The following is a 16,784-nucleotide window of genomic DNA, read 5'->3' as shown; positions in this document are numbered from 1 at the left end:
TTATTAAATTATTATATTAACTATAGGCCTTGGCTACTGTATTATGTGCGATAGGCAGCATTCAAATGAAGTTTATCATGAATAAATGTTACATAAAGTGCGTAATATAAAATAGGCCTACAAGACAAAAAAGTATCCATCCTACAATCTTGTAAATCCATTAACTGATTGTCTTTTATCCCGTAATATTTGTATATTATTATTATTATTAGCCTATTATCATTGGTTATTTTTTTATGTTCGTTTATATTCATTTTTTCCCTTCATTTCGATCTCTTAACATTCTGAATACTTTTGTAAATAATAGCCTACTGTAAATGCTCGACATGCTAGTAAAGCTTTGATTGTTGACTGTAATTTTTGCTTGAATGCAGTCTAAATTTAACATATATTTCATTTTATTTTGGCTAATTAATAGACCATAATTATAAATACTATAGTGTTTCATTGAGGAAAATATAATTCACGAAGTTTCATTTGTGAATGAAAACACAACTTGCTCATTTATCATCCCACATGGGCATAAATACAATCATAAAGTCAAAACTTTATTGGCATAACTGTCAGGCGTTTATTTGCAAAATATATGGTAGGTTAGCAAATACTAGCATAGTTAGCCTATAGCCTATAAAACGTTAATTACACTGTTAAAAATGTATTGTAATTTTACAGGAAATTCCTGGCAACTAATTGCCGTGAATTTATAGTAAGTAATATACAGGTAATGTACTGTTTTTAATACAATAAAGTACTGTGCATATACAACAGTGCTACTGTGATTATAGTAGCATTATTACAATAAAATGCTGCATTTATTGTTGTTGTCATACAATCCTCAACAATGGTTACAATCAAAAAACTGCATGCTGGCATAAAGCATGTCACTGTTGTTGTGGTTCATATGCCGAATGTTGATGTCTGTGAGTGTATAAATGACACAAAACATGTTTTAAAAAGAAAACCAACAAAAAAAATATTACAACACTAAAAAACATTCACCACAAAAAAAACAACAACATCACTACTAATTACTTCTTTTTACTTTAGTTAATTAAACCACTTTAATGCAGTCATTTGGCTGTAAACAGCTGCAATAGAAGCAACTCAACAAAAGTAGAGGGTCAAGAGCCCAACTGAAACAAACACTGATCTCCATGATGGTGATCTATAAAAAAAAAATTGACATCGACATCTAAACCTCTGTTAATTCTCAATAAGAACTTCTATAGATGTGTGGCAGAAATAAAGGCAATCTGGTTAGTAATAATTGAAGCTGGTAATGCTGTTTGTTGAGTTGTTTAATCAGATCTTGAGAGATTTAATGTCTTTTATCTTTAGTTCATCTAAGGCTGTGGCTGAAGAAAGTTGTAGATTGTGTTCTTATTTCTCTTTCTTTCAGTGGTTGTTCACAGCAGGTGTTTGAATGATTGAATGTTTCAGGAACATCATACTAACCTTTAAATATCATTCTACTAACATTAAGGAAACGGGATCTTTTTATGTTCTTGGAATGTTACAAATCAACGTTCCTAGAATGTTGAATTTTAAATCAAATTTAAGTTGAAAGAACGTTTGAGGAGCATCATACCTTTTAAAAACGTTCCTCTAACGTCAAGAAAACTGGACATTTTTTATGTTCCCAGAACCAACACTGAATAATCTGTTAGCTGGGAAAGTACCAATTTTAATGCTATCCCACAAGGCTGTGCAGTGGCTGTAAAATAATGCTTCTATGGTGTAGTTACAGTAATATTACAGGACTGTCCGTCAATTTCCCATCATGCATTTGCATTTACAATAAAAACATGAATACAATGTGTTGTTGTAAAATTAATTGTAAAAATTACATCAATTGCTAACAGTGTAGGTAAAGTGATACACAAATTGAAAAGGCAAATAAGCATATTTAATAATAATAATAATTATATTTTACTATAAATATTGTCATTAAATATTGTTATATTCATACATATATATATATATATATATATACATATATATATATATATATATATATATATATATATATATATATACTATATATATATATATATATATATATATATATATATATATATATATATATATATATATATATATGTAATTTTTATTTTATTTCAATTTATTATATTTTAAAATAGCAACAATTTTCTATTCTAATTCTAGGCCTATTATTTTTATAGAAATAATGTGGTGAATTTGTCACTTATTTAGTTTTCCAACCCTTTCTCAAAAACAACATTTGAAATTGTTTAATTTTGTCTTTTTTATAATATTCAGTAGTGAATGACAAAGGTGAACAATTTTTTTAATGCATGAATGATAAATAAAGACAACATGATTCAGTTTTCTGCCGGTAAAAGCGACATTTATTAATAAGTGTTGCTTTACAAAAGCAAAGCAATTAATTTATAATGCAGATTAATTATAATAAGACAAAGCAAGTGTAAAGAACCAAATGTCTATGTTCTTTCTAAATAAGAGCCGCATCACTGGAATTAAACTATTTTAATTGTCATTTTCTCTTGAATTAAAAATACAATTTATTTATGTGCAATCACTCAAGTGCAATTCAAATGAAGTTTAGTCAAACTAATCTGAGGCTCCTCCTGAGACCCTTCGCACCTGCGGTCACTGTCATGACATCATCAGATCAGCTGACATTCTAAACCTGACGTGATTGGCTCTGCTCATTCCAGCTGACCTTCATTATTTTGAATCTAAGGAGGATGAAAGCGAGGCTGTGAGGGACTGTACACGCGCTGTAGAAAGATCACGTGATTTTCACAACTTTCAAAACTGTTTGTGGAGTTTTGTCTACTAAAAGTTTAACATTGAACGATCAGCATGTTGTTAGCCCATCGAACGCGCTGTACTTCAACTCCAGCCTCGTTTTCATTCCCGCCAAAATTAAACACGATGCTGCCCTGACAAAAATCTCTGAACACAGTTTTGTATTTATTTGTGATTTGTTTCCTATGGATAGTTTTATTCATATTTGCTGCACAGTAACTTCTATTCACTAATGGCATTATCGAGACGAGCACTTTTTCTATGATCCCGCTGAGTTTGTGACGCTCAGCGTGTCGTTTAACCGGCGAATCCGATCTCCTTGTAGTAGCGGTCGATGTCACGGATGATGCAGTCCATGACTCTCTTGAGCGCGCCCTGTCCGGCCGTGTCCAGACCCGCTTTCTCCGCCATCACCTTCACCAGCACCTCAGTGATCAGCTGTCGACACACACATACACACATTATAGTATATATATGAATTTGGTCTATTTTACTACTTACTTTTTTACTTTTCTACAATTAAGTATAATTTATTATTTATTATTTGTATCTCGTATTATCTAATTATAAATTGTAAATGTTTATTAGGCTATTTATATATAAATAATGTACAACGTTTAAAATCAGTTCTTTGAGGCACTAGGTCAGTTCAGGATGCTGTCTATGTAGGCAGTGAGTCAGTTCACTAGGTTTTGGGACAGAGGCTGTAACTGAATGTCAGTCTGTGAATGAAAGTGTGGTTGGTTACCCTGAAGTTGTTGAGGGCGATCTTGTGCTTGTTGGCGTGTGTGGTGGCCAGCGGTTGGAGGATGGCAGCGTGATCTCCTTTGGCCCTCAGCAGCTCGCCCAGCTTCTTCAGCACAGTCGCACCGTGGGACGCCACCAACGTGTCTCCCGCCAGTTCAGACTGAGGGATGCCCTTGAACTTCGGGAAGAGCTTCAGAGTGTCCGGATGCTCCTTAAACAAACTGAAGAGAGAAAACATCAGGCAGACCTGAGCAGATCACATTCACATTAATCATGCTTGTGTCGGGAACAGACCGGGTCAGAACTTCTCCTCCATGACCCGCGTAGTCGGCCTCAATGGCTCCCCAGCATTTCAGAACCCGCTCGTAATCGGCCATCGTCTGCGTGAGAAGACAAACCAAAAAAACACACACCTATCGTAAATGACCAGCCAAAGTTCTTCTGTGAACATTTCAGGCATTTGGAATTGCTTTTGCATCATTAAATGAAGTGTTTATGGGCGACGTGCTTCAGTATGTGCCACTCAGATTAGCATCACATGGACTTCGCTTGACTCGTGACCGGTAATAAGCCACTTTCAGCTGTAAAGCAACTTTAAAACTATATGCATTGAATAAATGCAATTCATATGACCAGTTTATGTCAGGAAAGAGAGTCTGTTGACTTGCATTATTAACTGTGCTCTTGTTTGCATGCACTAAACAAAAAACGAGCGTTGTGAGAATATATGTTTTTAGATGAATGACTGACCTCTACATTATATCTCTAAAGAACTCGTTTCTGTTATATATTAGCCAAATTAGCACCAATGGTCCCATAAATATATCTTAAAATAAATTATTTTTAATAGACATTCAGGTTTGTTTGCATTTTGCTTCGCTGATTGTTTGCATTCATCAAAATAATGTAGCATCTGATATAATTATAATTATTAATTTATGTCTGACCTGAAACCCTGCACTAATGGTGTTGCAGTATTTTCAGTTTGTGGCTCCAGTGATGAGGAAACACTTGAGTGACCCTGAGGACTTGCAGTTTCACTTAATGCTCCAAAGATCCCACAAACACACACTCCACTGTTGATTTACAGGCTAATAAATGAGCATTTTAGCTCAAGTTTATTTTACTTTATTATTTTTTTACTATTATTACTATAAGTTTTTCTTTCTAAAAAAAAAATACTACACATTTTAAATTCAATTTGTGCTTTTTTTGTATGTGTTTTTCCTTTTATTTAAGTTTTTTTTTTAAACTTAATTGATATAATTTTAACTTTTTAATTTTTCACTTTCTCAACAAATTCTGCCATGAATTATAATGAACATTTTTTGTTATCATTATATCTTCATAATTAAAAGTCTTATTTTACTATTATTCACTCAATAAATTGTTTAAAAATTGATTTCACATTTAAGTTTCATTTAAAAAAATTTAATTTTACTAGTTTACCCTTCTCAAATTGATTTTGCACTTTTAAATTCAATTTGTACTTTTTGTGCTTGTGCTTTTTTATTTTATTGCTGTTTTTTCTCTTATACTTTTACTTTTGAGTTTCATTTTTAACTTTTTAATTTGAAGTTATTTTATTATTTCACCCGGCCTCATTGAATTTTTTCTTAAAAACTATGATTTCACTTTCAAGTTAAATTTTTAACTTTTTTAAATTTACTAGTTTACCCATATCAAATTCTACTACATTTTTTTTTATGATTTTTTTTTTTTTTTACGAAATCATGTATAAATTAATTTTATTGCTATAACAAGCAATATTTTGCATCTTAACTTTTTCACAAAGCAAAGAAAGTCCAGTCAAGCTCCTTACCGATATCAGCGTCCTCTCTGAAGACCGTGTGACTGGTTGTGGGTTTGGAAAACTCCTCAAATGAGCTCAGATCATCACTTTTTCCCCACGTTCATCTTTTATACAGTATCCTTGTGATGTCACTGCCCCTTACCTGTCAATCACACTGTCCCTCTTGGTGTCTTGAAATGTTAACCCCACCCCTCCGTTTGCTCCACCAGCACACACACGCACAAAAACAAAAACAAACACACACACTGGCTCTGTGACCGAAGCCATTTGAGGTGCTCTGATTCCATCGCTGTTTTATTCCACAACAGTTGCATTACTGCACAACACACAGCTAGATTTACTTTAAACAGTCATTTTGAGGTCATGCCAGATGTTTGTTTTCTTGTTTTTAGATAAGTGCTTTTCTAGCATTTTCAATTCCACTTTTTCATTCTTTAAGTTCACGTATATAGTGGAAAAACAAAAACAAATGAAGCATCTCTGAGTTTGATTTGGGGTGAATGGATGAAAGTTCAGGAAAAACAAAACAATGACTGACACATCTGCAAACAAACACAGGAAAAAAGCTCTTAACCTCAATCCCATGCTTTTTATATATAAATATGAACAACAAGGCATTAAAAGCAGTGCAACCCTGTCATTGACCAAATCTGTCCTAGCACTCATTGTCTGTCTGCTGCAGTCACCAGACAGGTGTATTGGTTTGCTTTTATAGGGTTGTAGTGTGTGTGTGTGTGTGCGTGCGTGCGTGTGTGTGTGTATGTGTAGATAAGGGAAAAGCCGTTCCTCTCCATTTGGACTGGTTCAACGACGAGTCAAGATCAGCATCCAAACTACACTGTAAAAAATTAATTGTTAGTTTGACTCAAAAAAGTAGGTTACCTGGTTGCCTTAAAATTTTGAGTTCATTGAAACAAAATGTGAGAATGAGAATGTGAGACAATATTGTATCAACTTAATCAAAGGAATTAAATTAACTTAAATTTGTAAGTTAACTTAATTCCTTTGATTGCTTGAATAAGCTGATACAAAATGTAACCTTAAATTATATGAACAAACGAATTTAAGTTGTGCACTAAGCTTAACTACATATAGTTTGTTGTAACAAAGAAGTTTACATGGTTGCCTTAAAATTATGAGTTAAATAAACTTCAACACAAGTTAACATGACAAAAACTTCTTTAACTAATTATTCTGGAATGACAGCACAAATAAACCATAACTTTAACATGTCACATTTATTATAACATGCACAAAAATATTAATCCACTGAACTGTCTGACAGGTATATTTTTGTATTAAATATGATAGAATTAACTGCCGCTTAAATGAAAACATTAAAACACATTAAAGCACACAAATCATTTGCCCACACAACTAAAGTTTCTATCTAACAGTACTTGAGAAAAATGGCTCATGGACATTGAAGAACATGCAGAATGTAGCCCATAAACACGTGAAGAACAGCTGCTCCCACCAATGTTCGTGAAAACTGCACTGTGTTTTGGGTAATCAATTTTAATGATGTAAAGAAGACCCATCAGGAGCACAGATGATTTCTGGATGTCACAGATATTGGTGAGAAAAAGAAACTCTTCCAAAATGATAGCAGTGTCAATGGTTTCTTTTGGAAGCACTTCCCATTGCTTCTCGTTCACTTGCTCGCTGACTGAATTATAAAGAACAAAATGCAAACAGCTTCAGTGATTAAATGGGAGTTTTTGAGAGTGCTTGAACTCTGACTGAAGTGAAAATGTTCTTTGATAATATAAATGGTTTTTGCTCTCTGTAAAATAAAAATGTTAGTAACTTACAATATTTTTATTAAATTCACATTAAATACAAAGTCAGTCGTATTAAAATTATTTTATGGCATGACATATACAGTGTTTTTGTTGCTATATTTATATATTTGCTAGACTATGTTTGATTGCATCATAGAATTGCTGTTAATAGTGTTCATCGTCTGTTTGATTACGTCTTTAATTGATTTTTCCGTACATTTCTGTCATACGCACATAAACTGACAGTCACCACTGATAAGCTAGGCTACTACTAGTAAATATTGTAGAAACGTAATTTTCTGTAAAGTTGCTTTGCAACGATCTGTTTCTAAAAAGCGCTATACAAAAAACTTGAATGAACTGAAGTGAATTGAACTGAATTGAATACAGTGCTATTGTGGCTGTTGTCACAATAATGTTTGGAATCAGCACCAGTTCTCTCCTGTGCAGAAATTATGAGCAAAATATTTTAAATTTTGGTTAGTTTTTAACCAGAACTTATTTGTTAGAATTAAATAAACAATAATGAAGGTTTTTTTGACAGTATATAAAATTTTATAAAATCTTTTAGAGTTTATGATTTGTTTAAAAAAATAAAACATATTACAGATTAATGAATAAATCAGTATAAGAGATTGTAGATGGTCTAATGAATATAAAAATCAGTATAGAGTTTATATTTGTTTTAAAAAATAAAAAACATTACAGATAATTAAAATCAAGAACAAAATTATTTAATTAACAAGTCTAATGTTTGTGATTTTTGTTCATGTAAGTTATAACTTCTGACCTTTCAATCAAAACATACTAATTATTTTATGACATCAATTCCTGCTTTATTTAATCAGAAACACAGTCTAAACGTAGTCTATTGTACTTCTATTTAATTAAAAGTAGGTCAACAGCGCCCCCTACAGATTAAAACACCTTACTGAGCAGATGTTAGGACCTGGGGGGGGGGGGGTGGCTGCTGCCTATGCACGTGCTATTACTGTTTACTCTACACCGAAGACATCATTCTGTACGTGCTTTCACTAATTAAATGCATGCATCGATCCAAACCAGTGAATCTAATCACCATTCAGACAAAACTGTGCTTCAAGATTAAACCACACTGCTGACATGATCTAATCACTAGCACACCCTGAGCACATGTGAGTTAATATATTCCTCTTATCAGCAAGACATATCGGCATAATTTTTTATATCGTGCAATGCCGATATTTACATTTAAAGCCATTATTGGCCAATTCCGATATCAGTCCGATAATATCGTGCATCCCTAATTTTAACAATATCTTTACTACATTTATGGGATTTGAAGGTGTTATGGGTTTAGAACAACATGAGGATGAGTAATTAATGAACAAATTTTTATTTTTGGGTGAACTATCTGTTTAACTGTGAAATAAGCTAACTTTTGAACATGAATCCCCTGTAAAGTTACTTCTCAGTTACTCTGTGTTAGTCCTGCTACTGATGCATGGAAATGCAGAAACTTTTTTTTACCTGCAAATTGCACAAAAAACTAACACAACTCTTAGTAGAAATACACAACACAATTCTGAATGCTTGTAAATACGATCTAAAAACTTGCATACAGAATATATTGTATTATATTGTATATAAAAATACAGACTATAGAAATTACAGAATTACAGAAAAACAAAAAATATATAATCTAATAAAAAAATTACATTAAAAATGAAATTTTATGAATCACCAAGTACCACAATTTCAGCCAAAAAAATTCTACTTAAGGAAAAAAAAAGTCACCTACACCATGCAAATTTAATAGAGCAAATTTTTGATTGTAGAGCTCAGAGGAAACTCTCAGTGCTCAGAAGTTACTCTGTTTTTGTTACGAAGACTTTCATTTCAGTGTCACCTTTGTCTCAGATATTTGCTTAGAATTTCTGTTGATAGAAAAACACAAATAATTCAATAATTGCCATACAGTATGAGTACAAACAGGGTTTTTTAATCTTTTAGCTGCCAAAGAACTGCAATCATCCTCACGCGAGAGACCTTCGTCCTACAATTTAAACATGGCTGCTATATATTTTCATTAATAAAGACCCAATTTATACTGGAAAAATGGATATTATAAATATGTATAAAATATTATTTGATATAAATTTTTAAGTGTATTTAATTTTCATTAATTTAATTTCTTTATTTAAATATATTTATCATATTTATTCATTTTATTAATCTATTATTTATTTTAAACTCTTTTTATTTAAATCTAATTTTACTTGTTTGTTTTAATCTCATTTTTATATATTTTGTTAATCTGTTTTTATTATTTATTTTAATCTATTTATGTATTTATTATTAATGTGTATATTATTTATTCATTTTAATAAATTTTAATTTAATCTATTTTTACTGTATTTTTTTATAATTTACTTTGATCTGTTTTTATTTAATTTTTAGTCCAAAAATATAGACTTAACCCAATCCTTACCCCTAAACCTAACCCTACCCATAATTTATTCCTATAACCAGTGTGAAATGATAGCTGATTAACAAGAGTCTTGAAGCACCTAACCCTGATTGTAAGCCTAACAGATATTTTTCTAGATAGTTCTGATTGGTTGATTGGAATGTTGATCCAGGAAAATGTTGTACTTGGTGAAATCATGCTCACTGTGGCCCCCTGTGGGTCCCCGGGCCCTAGTTTGAAAACCCCAGCTCTAGCAAAGAGAAGGAGAATCATCTAAGCTCTCCTTTCAGTCTCGTTGCTTTCTAGGAGAAACTGGGATACTAGAGCTCAAACAGATGCACTTTGTATGTCAGTACAACAGTTTCTTCCTGTTGTTTCAAAGATTGCAGTAACATGGTAAACGCTCAAATGTGGGGTTTTAATACGGTTAGCATTCTGACTCTTGGAATTTTAAGATGTAGAATAGTAAACACCTGTTTGTATTGAATAAACAAAAGTTTTTGCATGGTATATTTTTTTCTTTTCATTTTGCAATGTCCAAGAACAGCTTAAAAAGAGAGATGAGTTGTCCAGACACTTGTGCAGTGCCATTTTTATGTCATCCCACTTGTGTTGGGGCTCATGACTTTAACCCATTTTTTTTAATGCATGAATGATAAATAAAGACAACACGATTCAGTTTTCTGCCAGTAAAAGCGACATTTATTAAGTGTTGCTTTACAAAAGCGAAGCAATTAATTTATAATGCAGATTAATTATAATAAGACATAGCAAGTGTAGAGAAACAAATATATATGGTCTTTCAAAATAAGAGGGACATCACTGGAATTAAACTATTTTAATTGTCATTTTCTCTTGAATTAAAAATAAATGTTATTTATGTGCAATCACTCAAGTGCAATTCAAATAAAATTTAGTCAAACTAATCTGAGGCTCCTCCTGAGACCCTACGCACCTGCGGTCACTGTCATGACATCATCAGATCAGCTGACATTCTAAACCTGACGTGATTGGCTCTGCTCATTCCAGCTGACCTTCATTATTTTGAATCTAAGGAGGATGAAAGCGAGGCTGTGAGGGACTGTACACGCGCTGTAGAAAGATCACGTGATTTACACAACTTTCAAAACTGTTTGTGGAGTTTTGTCTACTGAAAGTTTAACACTGAACGATCATCAAACGTGCTGTACTTCAACTCCAGCCTCGTTTTCATTCCCGCCAAAATTAAACATGATGCTGCCCTGACCAAAATCTCTGAACACAGTTTTGTGTTTATTTGTGATTTGTTTCCTATGGATCGTTTTGAATTGCATTGGCTGCACAATAACTTATATTCACTAATGGCATAAACAAGACAAGCGCTTTTTCTATGATCCCGATGAGTTTGTGACGTTCAACCACCCCTTGTAGTATTTTCCTTGATGCACTTGATGACGTGGTTCATGACTCTCTTGAGCGCGTAGCCCATTCTGGCCTCTGTTAGACACTGTTTATCCTTCATCACCTCCATCAGCGCCTCAGTGATCAGCTGTCGACACACACACACGACTGAGTGTTAACATGCAGAAGTCCGAGTGTTTCTAAGAATACGTGAAATCAGCATCAGCGTGCAAATGAAAGGAAGAGGTCTAATGAGTTTCCTCTACTGGAAACAGGCACCTGCACACATAGACATCAAAGGGGGCTTGACCACCTGCCCTTTTTCTTCCTTGAAAGAAAGTGCCCTTTTTTTTGGGAGTGTTTTTATTTTTTTAATAAATGAATATATGAATATATGTGCATGTGTGTGTGTTTCTGTTTGCACACAGCTTTCCCTGTCAAACAAATAAAACATGTAAATATCAGGTCAGGTCAGGAAATGTTGAGACTCTGTCAAGGTCCGATGCCTTCCTCCGCATCTCTGGAGCACGGCAGTGTAGCACACATTCTGGTCTGCGTATCACAGGCACAGACAACTGCAGAAGTGAAGCCCTCCCTCCCTTTCCAGTTGTGTTTGTCTTGGTGTGGAGGTGAGACTAAGCTACATGTGCCTGAAATTTACAGCTAATTATCCTAAAGACAAAACAGTTCAGGATGCTGTCTATGTAGGCAGTGAGTCAGTTCACTAGGTTTTGGGACAGAGGCTGTAACTGAATGTCAGTCTGTGAATGAAAGTGTGGTTGGTTACCCTGAAGTTGTCGAGGACGATATTGTCTGTGTTGTCGTATGAGGTGTCCATCTGTCTGATGATGTAAGCGAGATCATTTCTAGCCTTCAGCAGCTTACACAGCTTCTTCAGCACTGCAGCACCGTTGTCCAGATGAAGATGCTTCTTAAGCAAACTGAAGAGAGAAAACATCAGGCAGACCTGAGCAGATCACATTCACATTAATCATGCTTTAGTCGGGAACAGACCGTTTCAGAACTTCTCCTCCATGACCCGCGTAGTCGGCCTCGATGGTTTCCAAGCATTGCTCAACCACTTCGTAATCTATCTTTGTCTGCGTGAGAAGACAAACCAAAAAACCCACATCTGTCGTAAATGACCAGCCAAAGTTCTTCTGTGAACATTTCAGGCATTTGGAATTGCTTTTTCATTAAATGAAGTGTTTATGGGCGACGTGCTTCAGTATGTGCCACTCAGATTAGCATCACATGGCCTTTGTTTGACTCAAGACTGGTAATAAGCCACTTTCAGCTGTAAAGCAACTTTAAAACTATATGCATTCAATAAATGCAACTCATATGACCAGTTTATGTCAGGAAAGAGAGTTTATTGACTTGATGAATGACTGACCTCTACATTATATCTCTAAAGAACTCGTTTCTGTTATATATTAGCCAAATTAGCACCAATGGTCCCATAAATATATCTTAAAATAAATTATTTTTAATAGACATTCAGGTTTGTTTGCATTTTGCTTGGCTGATTGTTTGCATTCATCAAAATAATGTATATAATATAATTATTAATTTATCTCTGACCTGAAACCCTGCATTAATGGTGTTGCTGTATTTTCAGTTTGTGGCTCCAGTGATGAGGAAACACTTGAGTGACCCTGAGGACTTGCAGTTTCACTTAATGCTCCAAAGATCCCACAAACACACACTCCACTGTTGATTTACAGGCTAATAAATGAGCATTTTAGCTCAAGTTTATTTTACTTTGAACTTTTTTATTTTTTCACTACTTTTTATTATTATTATTATTAGTTTTTCTTTCTCAAAAAAAAAAACCCTTTATTGATGTAATATTTACTTTTTAATTTGTTTGTTTTTTATTTTACTAGTTCTCACTTTTTCAACAAATTTTGCCATGAACTATAATCCAATTTAGTTTTATAATTTTATCTTCATATTTAGATTTTTTTTTTACTATTTTACACTCAATAAATTTTTACAAATTATGATTTCACATTTAAGTTTCATTTACAGTTTTTAATTTTACTAGTTCACCCTTCTCAAATTGATTTCACACTTTTTAATTCAATGATTTTTTGTGTTTGTGCTTTTTTCTTTTATTGCTGTTTTTTCCCCTTGTTAAAAAATGACTAGTTTTCACTTTCTCAACAAATTCTGCAACAAGCTATACTTTTACTTTTAAGCTTAATTTTTAACTTTTTAATTTGAAGTTATTTTACTATTTCACCTGGTCTTCTCCAAAACTTTGATTTCACTTTTAAGTTTAATTTTAACTTTTTATAAAATATACTAGTTTACCCATATCAAATAAATTCTACTACAAATAATTTTTTTATGATGTTTTTTTTTTTAATGAAATCATGTGTAAATTAATTTTGTTTCTATTACAAACATTTAAAGTATTAAAATAATATCTAAGAATGACAGGTGCAGTCTGCTGGTAATAACCTTACCGGTTCTTGCGACCCCATCTGAAGAGCGTGTGACTGGTTGTGGGTTTGGAAAACTCCTCAAATGAGCTCAGATCAACACTTTTTCCCCACGTTCATCTTTTATACAGCATCCTTGTGATGTCACTGCCCCTTACCTGTCAATCACACTGTCCCACTCCATGTCTTGAAATGTTAACCCCACCCCTCCGTTTGACCCACCAGCATACAAACACACACACACACACACACACACACACACACACACACACTGGCTCTGCGACTGAAGCCATTTGAGATGCTCTGATTCCATCGCTGTTTTATTCCACAACAGTTGCATTACTGCACAACACACAGCTAGATTTACTTTAAACAGTCATTTTGAGATCATGCCAGACGTTTGTTTTCTTGTTTTTACATTAGTGCTTTTCTAGCATTTTCACTTCCACTTTTCATGCTCTTCTACAAGTTCAAGTATATAGTGGGAAAACAGATGAAGCATCTCTGAGTTTGATTTGGGGTGAATGGATGAAAGTTCAGGAAAAACAAAACAATGACCGACACAAGTGCAAACAAACACAGGAAAAAAGCTCTTAACCTCAATCCCATGCTTTTTATATATAAATATGAACAACAAGGCATTAAAAGCAGTGCAACCCTGTCATTGACCAAATCTGTCCTAGCACTCATTGTCTGTCTGCTGCAGTCACCAGACAGGTGTATTGATAGCATTTGTAAAGTCGTTTGTGTTGTGTATGTTTGTTTGTGTGTGTGTGTGTGTGTGTGTGTGTGTGTGTGTGTGTGTGGATAAGGGAAAAGCCATTCCGGTCCATTTCGACTGGTTCAAAGACGGGTCAAGATCAGCATCCTCTGCCAAACTACATAAACCTGGCAGAAAAAAGGAAATAAAAATGTACTGTCACTAGCTCTGAAAGTCAGACGCTTTTAAAGTGAAGTGAAAAAGTGAAGTGGCATGTGGTAAACCATACTCAGAATCTGTGGTCTGCATTTAACCCATCCAAGTACACACACATTAGTGACCACACACACACACACGTTTGTTACACACACACACACACTGGCTCTGCGACCAAAGCCAGTTGAGATGCTCTGATTCCATCGCTGTTTTATTCCACAACAGTTGCATTACTGCACAACACACAGCTAGATTTACTTTAAACAGTCATTTTGAGATCATGCCAGACGTTTGTTTTCTGTTTTTACATTAGTGCTTTTCTAGCATTTTCACTTCCACTTTTCAGCTCTTCTACACAGTTCACGATACTTCCGGTCAGATGAAGCATCTCAAGTTTGTGTTGGGGGAAAAAGCTTACGTACTTAAAAAAAAAACATAAATGGAGCGGAGCTTACGTACTTACCAGAGCAGCGCCACCCACGGTTTTGAAGTATAATTGGCTTTTATTCATAAGAAACGTTATACTTTATGTGCGCATGTTACAACGACACATTAAAAAAAAATTGTTTAATATAATTGTATATAATTATTCATTTAATTGCATTACGTGAGCTATTTCCTCGAGTTCGAGATAATAAAAATTAATTGAAACTTAAGGCATTTTATATGAAATATACTTTAATCACAACATAAAAAAATATACTTCAAAGCAAAGAACATGTGTATCATGCATTTCACTACAAAAAAATTAAAACATTGCTGTAAAAATCTTCAAACACACAAAATTTTAAAAGAAACAAATCAAAAACTAGATAATTAAAGTTTATGGAATAAACTTGCTAAACAATTTGCCATGACAATTTTGTATAAAATGAAAATGACAATTTACAAAACAAACAATTCACACATTGTCATGACCATATGGCATTAATTTAAATTAAAATGTATCAAATGAACAGTTCAGTTTTAGGCCCATTTTGTCATGACATTCTTGTATAACTAATTCCATGTCATCCCTGAACTGAAAAAGAAACGTAAAGGGCTCCCTCGAAGAGTCTGTGCTTTCACTGAGATCATTGAGGGCCTTTTCCTTTTCCTCCTCAGTCATGGTGAGGAAAAGAGGCTCTTCCACCGGCCCTCTGAGCAGATGGTTATTGGAATCAATCCATTTCACAGCTTCTGCCATGTCTCGGATTACTGGTAGCTCTGATTACAGAATATTAAAGAAAAAATTAATTTTTACATTTCTTACAGATGTTTATATATGTATGCATTTATGTATTTACATATGTATTTGTGTGTGATTAGTCAACATTTGAAGTGGATCAAAAGAGTTAATCAGTAAGTTGTCCTAAGACAAGAATGGTTATTGTTTTGATTTTAATACAACTTTGATGAAAGGTTTTGATCCACTTCAACTGTACATATGTGTGTATATATGGGCTTTATATCTGAGACATACCTCACTGCTGCTAAGCTCAGCTGGTTCTCTGTGTGGAAGAGCCTCTTGAAGGGTATCTGCACTGTAATATACATATTTTGGTTCATTTAAAAATGATCAGAAGGGGGTGCAAATGTAATGGTGGGCTGGAGGAAATGTCCAGTATTTACCTTTCAGAGAAAACCCCAAAGTTCTCTAAAAGAATTAGAGTCCACCATCTCCGAATCTTTGGCATGTCACACTGGAAGAAAAAGGAAAAAAAATAACTGAAATATTAAAATATTAACAGCTACAACAACATCAGTTAAACACATTTACCTTTATAATTACTTACAGATGTAAAATCAAAGGGTGCTCCCAAGGCAAGATGTAGAGCATACTGGAATAAAAAAAAAGAAAACAAATTATACACACACACACACACACACACACACACACACACTCTCTGTAAATGCAAAACAATAATAAAAAAACCTGCCTTGTTCCTCATAAATAAACCAATTATGGTGTAATTATTTAGTTATAAATAAAACAATACCATCAACATGAAGACTCCACAGTCCACACCACCAATCTGTTGGGGGATATCCTAAAAAAAAAAAAATAATAAAATATAAAAAAAAAAAACCTTTTACAATGTTTGACACTTCCCACTATCCCAACTTTAGCATACTTCCTATAACCAACCTTGTTTTTTATTAGCATCCATGTTCCAGGTGCAATTTTGGCTGTCATCTTGCTGCAACAAAAATACACATAATAAACATATTTGCTAATATGCAAAATTACATACAGTTTGATGCTCTGAAACCATAGCAGTCAACAGTATTTGGGTCTTTCTTGTAAAAACTGTCACACCATGCAAAGACAGAACATCATGCAAGTAACCATTAAGCAAGCTTATTAAACTCTTGCACAGAACACAGCAAAACTTGAACACAAACATTGAACAGCGAACCTTGAACAGCAAGCCTGAACTTAGAACCTTGAACATTTTCACTATTTTATTTT

General features: G+C 33.7%; 1 protein-coding gene across 3 annotated transcripts; it reads right to left on the bottom strand.

The window, feature by feature from the left end:
• Window positions 1–2,346: 2,346 nt before the first annotated feature.
• LOC109067092 (myoglobin) lies at window positions 2,347–13,585 on the bottom strand. Of its 3 annotated transcripts, none has more exons than XM_042764049.1 (4): window positions 13,441–13,473; window positions 3,835–3,920; window positions 3,542–3,761; window positions 2,347–3,231 (listed from the first exon to the last, which is right to left on the bottom strand). In XM_042764049.1, exons 1-4 carry the CDS (start codon window positions 13,456–13,458, stop codon window positions 3,091–3,093), a joined length of 465 nt encoding a protein of 154 aa, XP_042619983.1. In that variant the 5' UTR covers window positions 13,459–13,473; the 3' UTR covers window positions 2,347–3,090. The 3 variants fall into 3 exon arrangements, with proteins under 3 accessions (XP_042619983.1, XP_018939646.1, XP_042619996.1); XM_019084101.2 differs by lacking the exon at window positions 13,441–13,473 and adding an exon at window positions 5,363–5,502; XM_042764062.1 differs by lacking the exons at window positions 2,347–3,231; window positions 3,542–3,761; window positions 3,835–3,920 and adding exons at window positions 10,261–11,114; window positions 11,754–11,907; window positions 11,981–12,066 and having other exon boundaries at window positions 13,441–13,585.
• Between the last annotated feature and the right edge of the window lie 3,199 nt (window positions 13,586–16,784).

Source organism: Cyprinus carpio, chromosome A1 (assembly GCF_018340385.1).
Source record: "Cyprinus carpio isolate SPL01 chromosome A1, ASM1834038v1, whole genome shotgun sequence".
NCBI lineage: Eukaryota > Metazoa > Chordata > Actinopteri > Cypriniformes > Cyprinidae > Cyprinus > Cyprinus carpio.
This window is presented reverse-complemented; position numbering and strand designations above follow the sequence as displayed.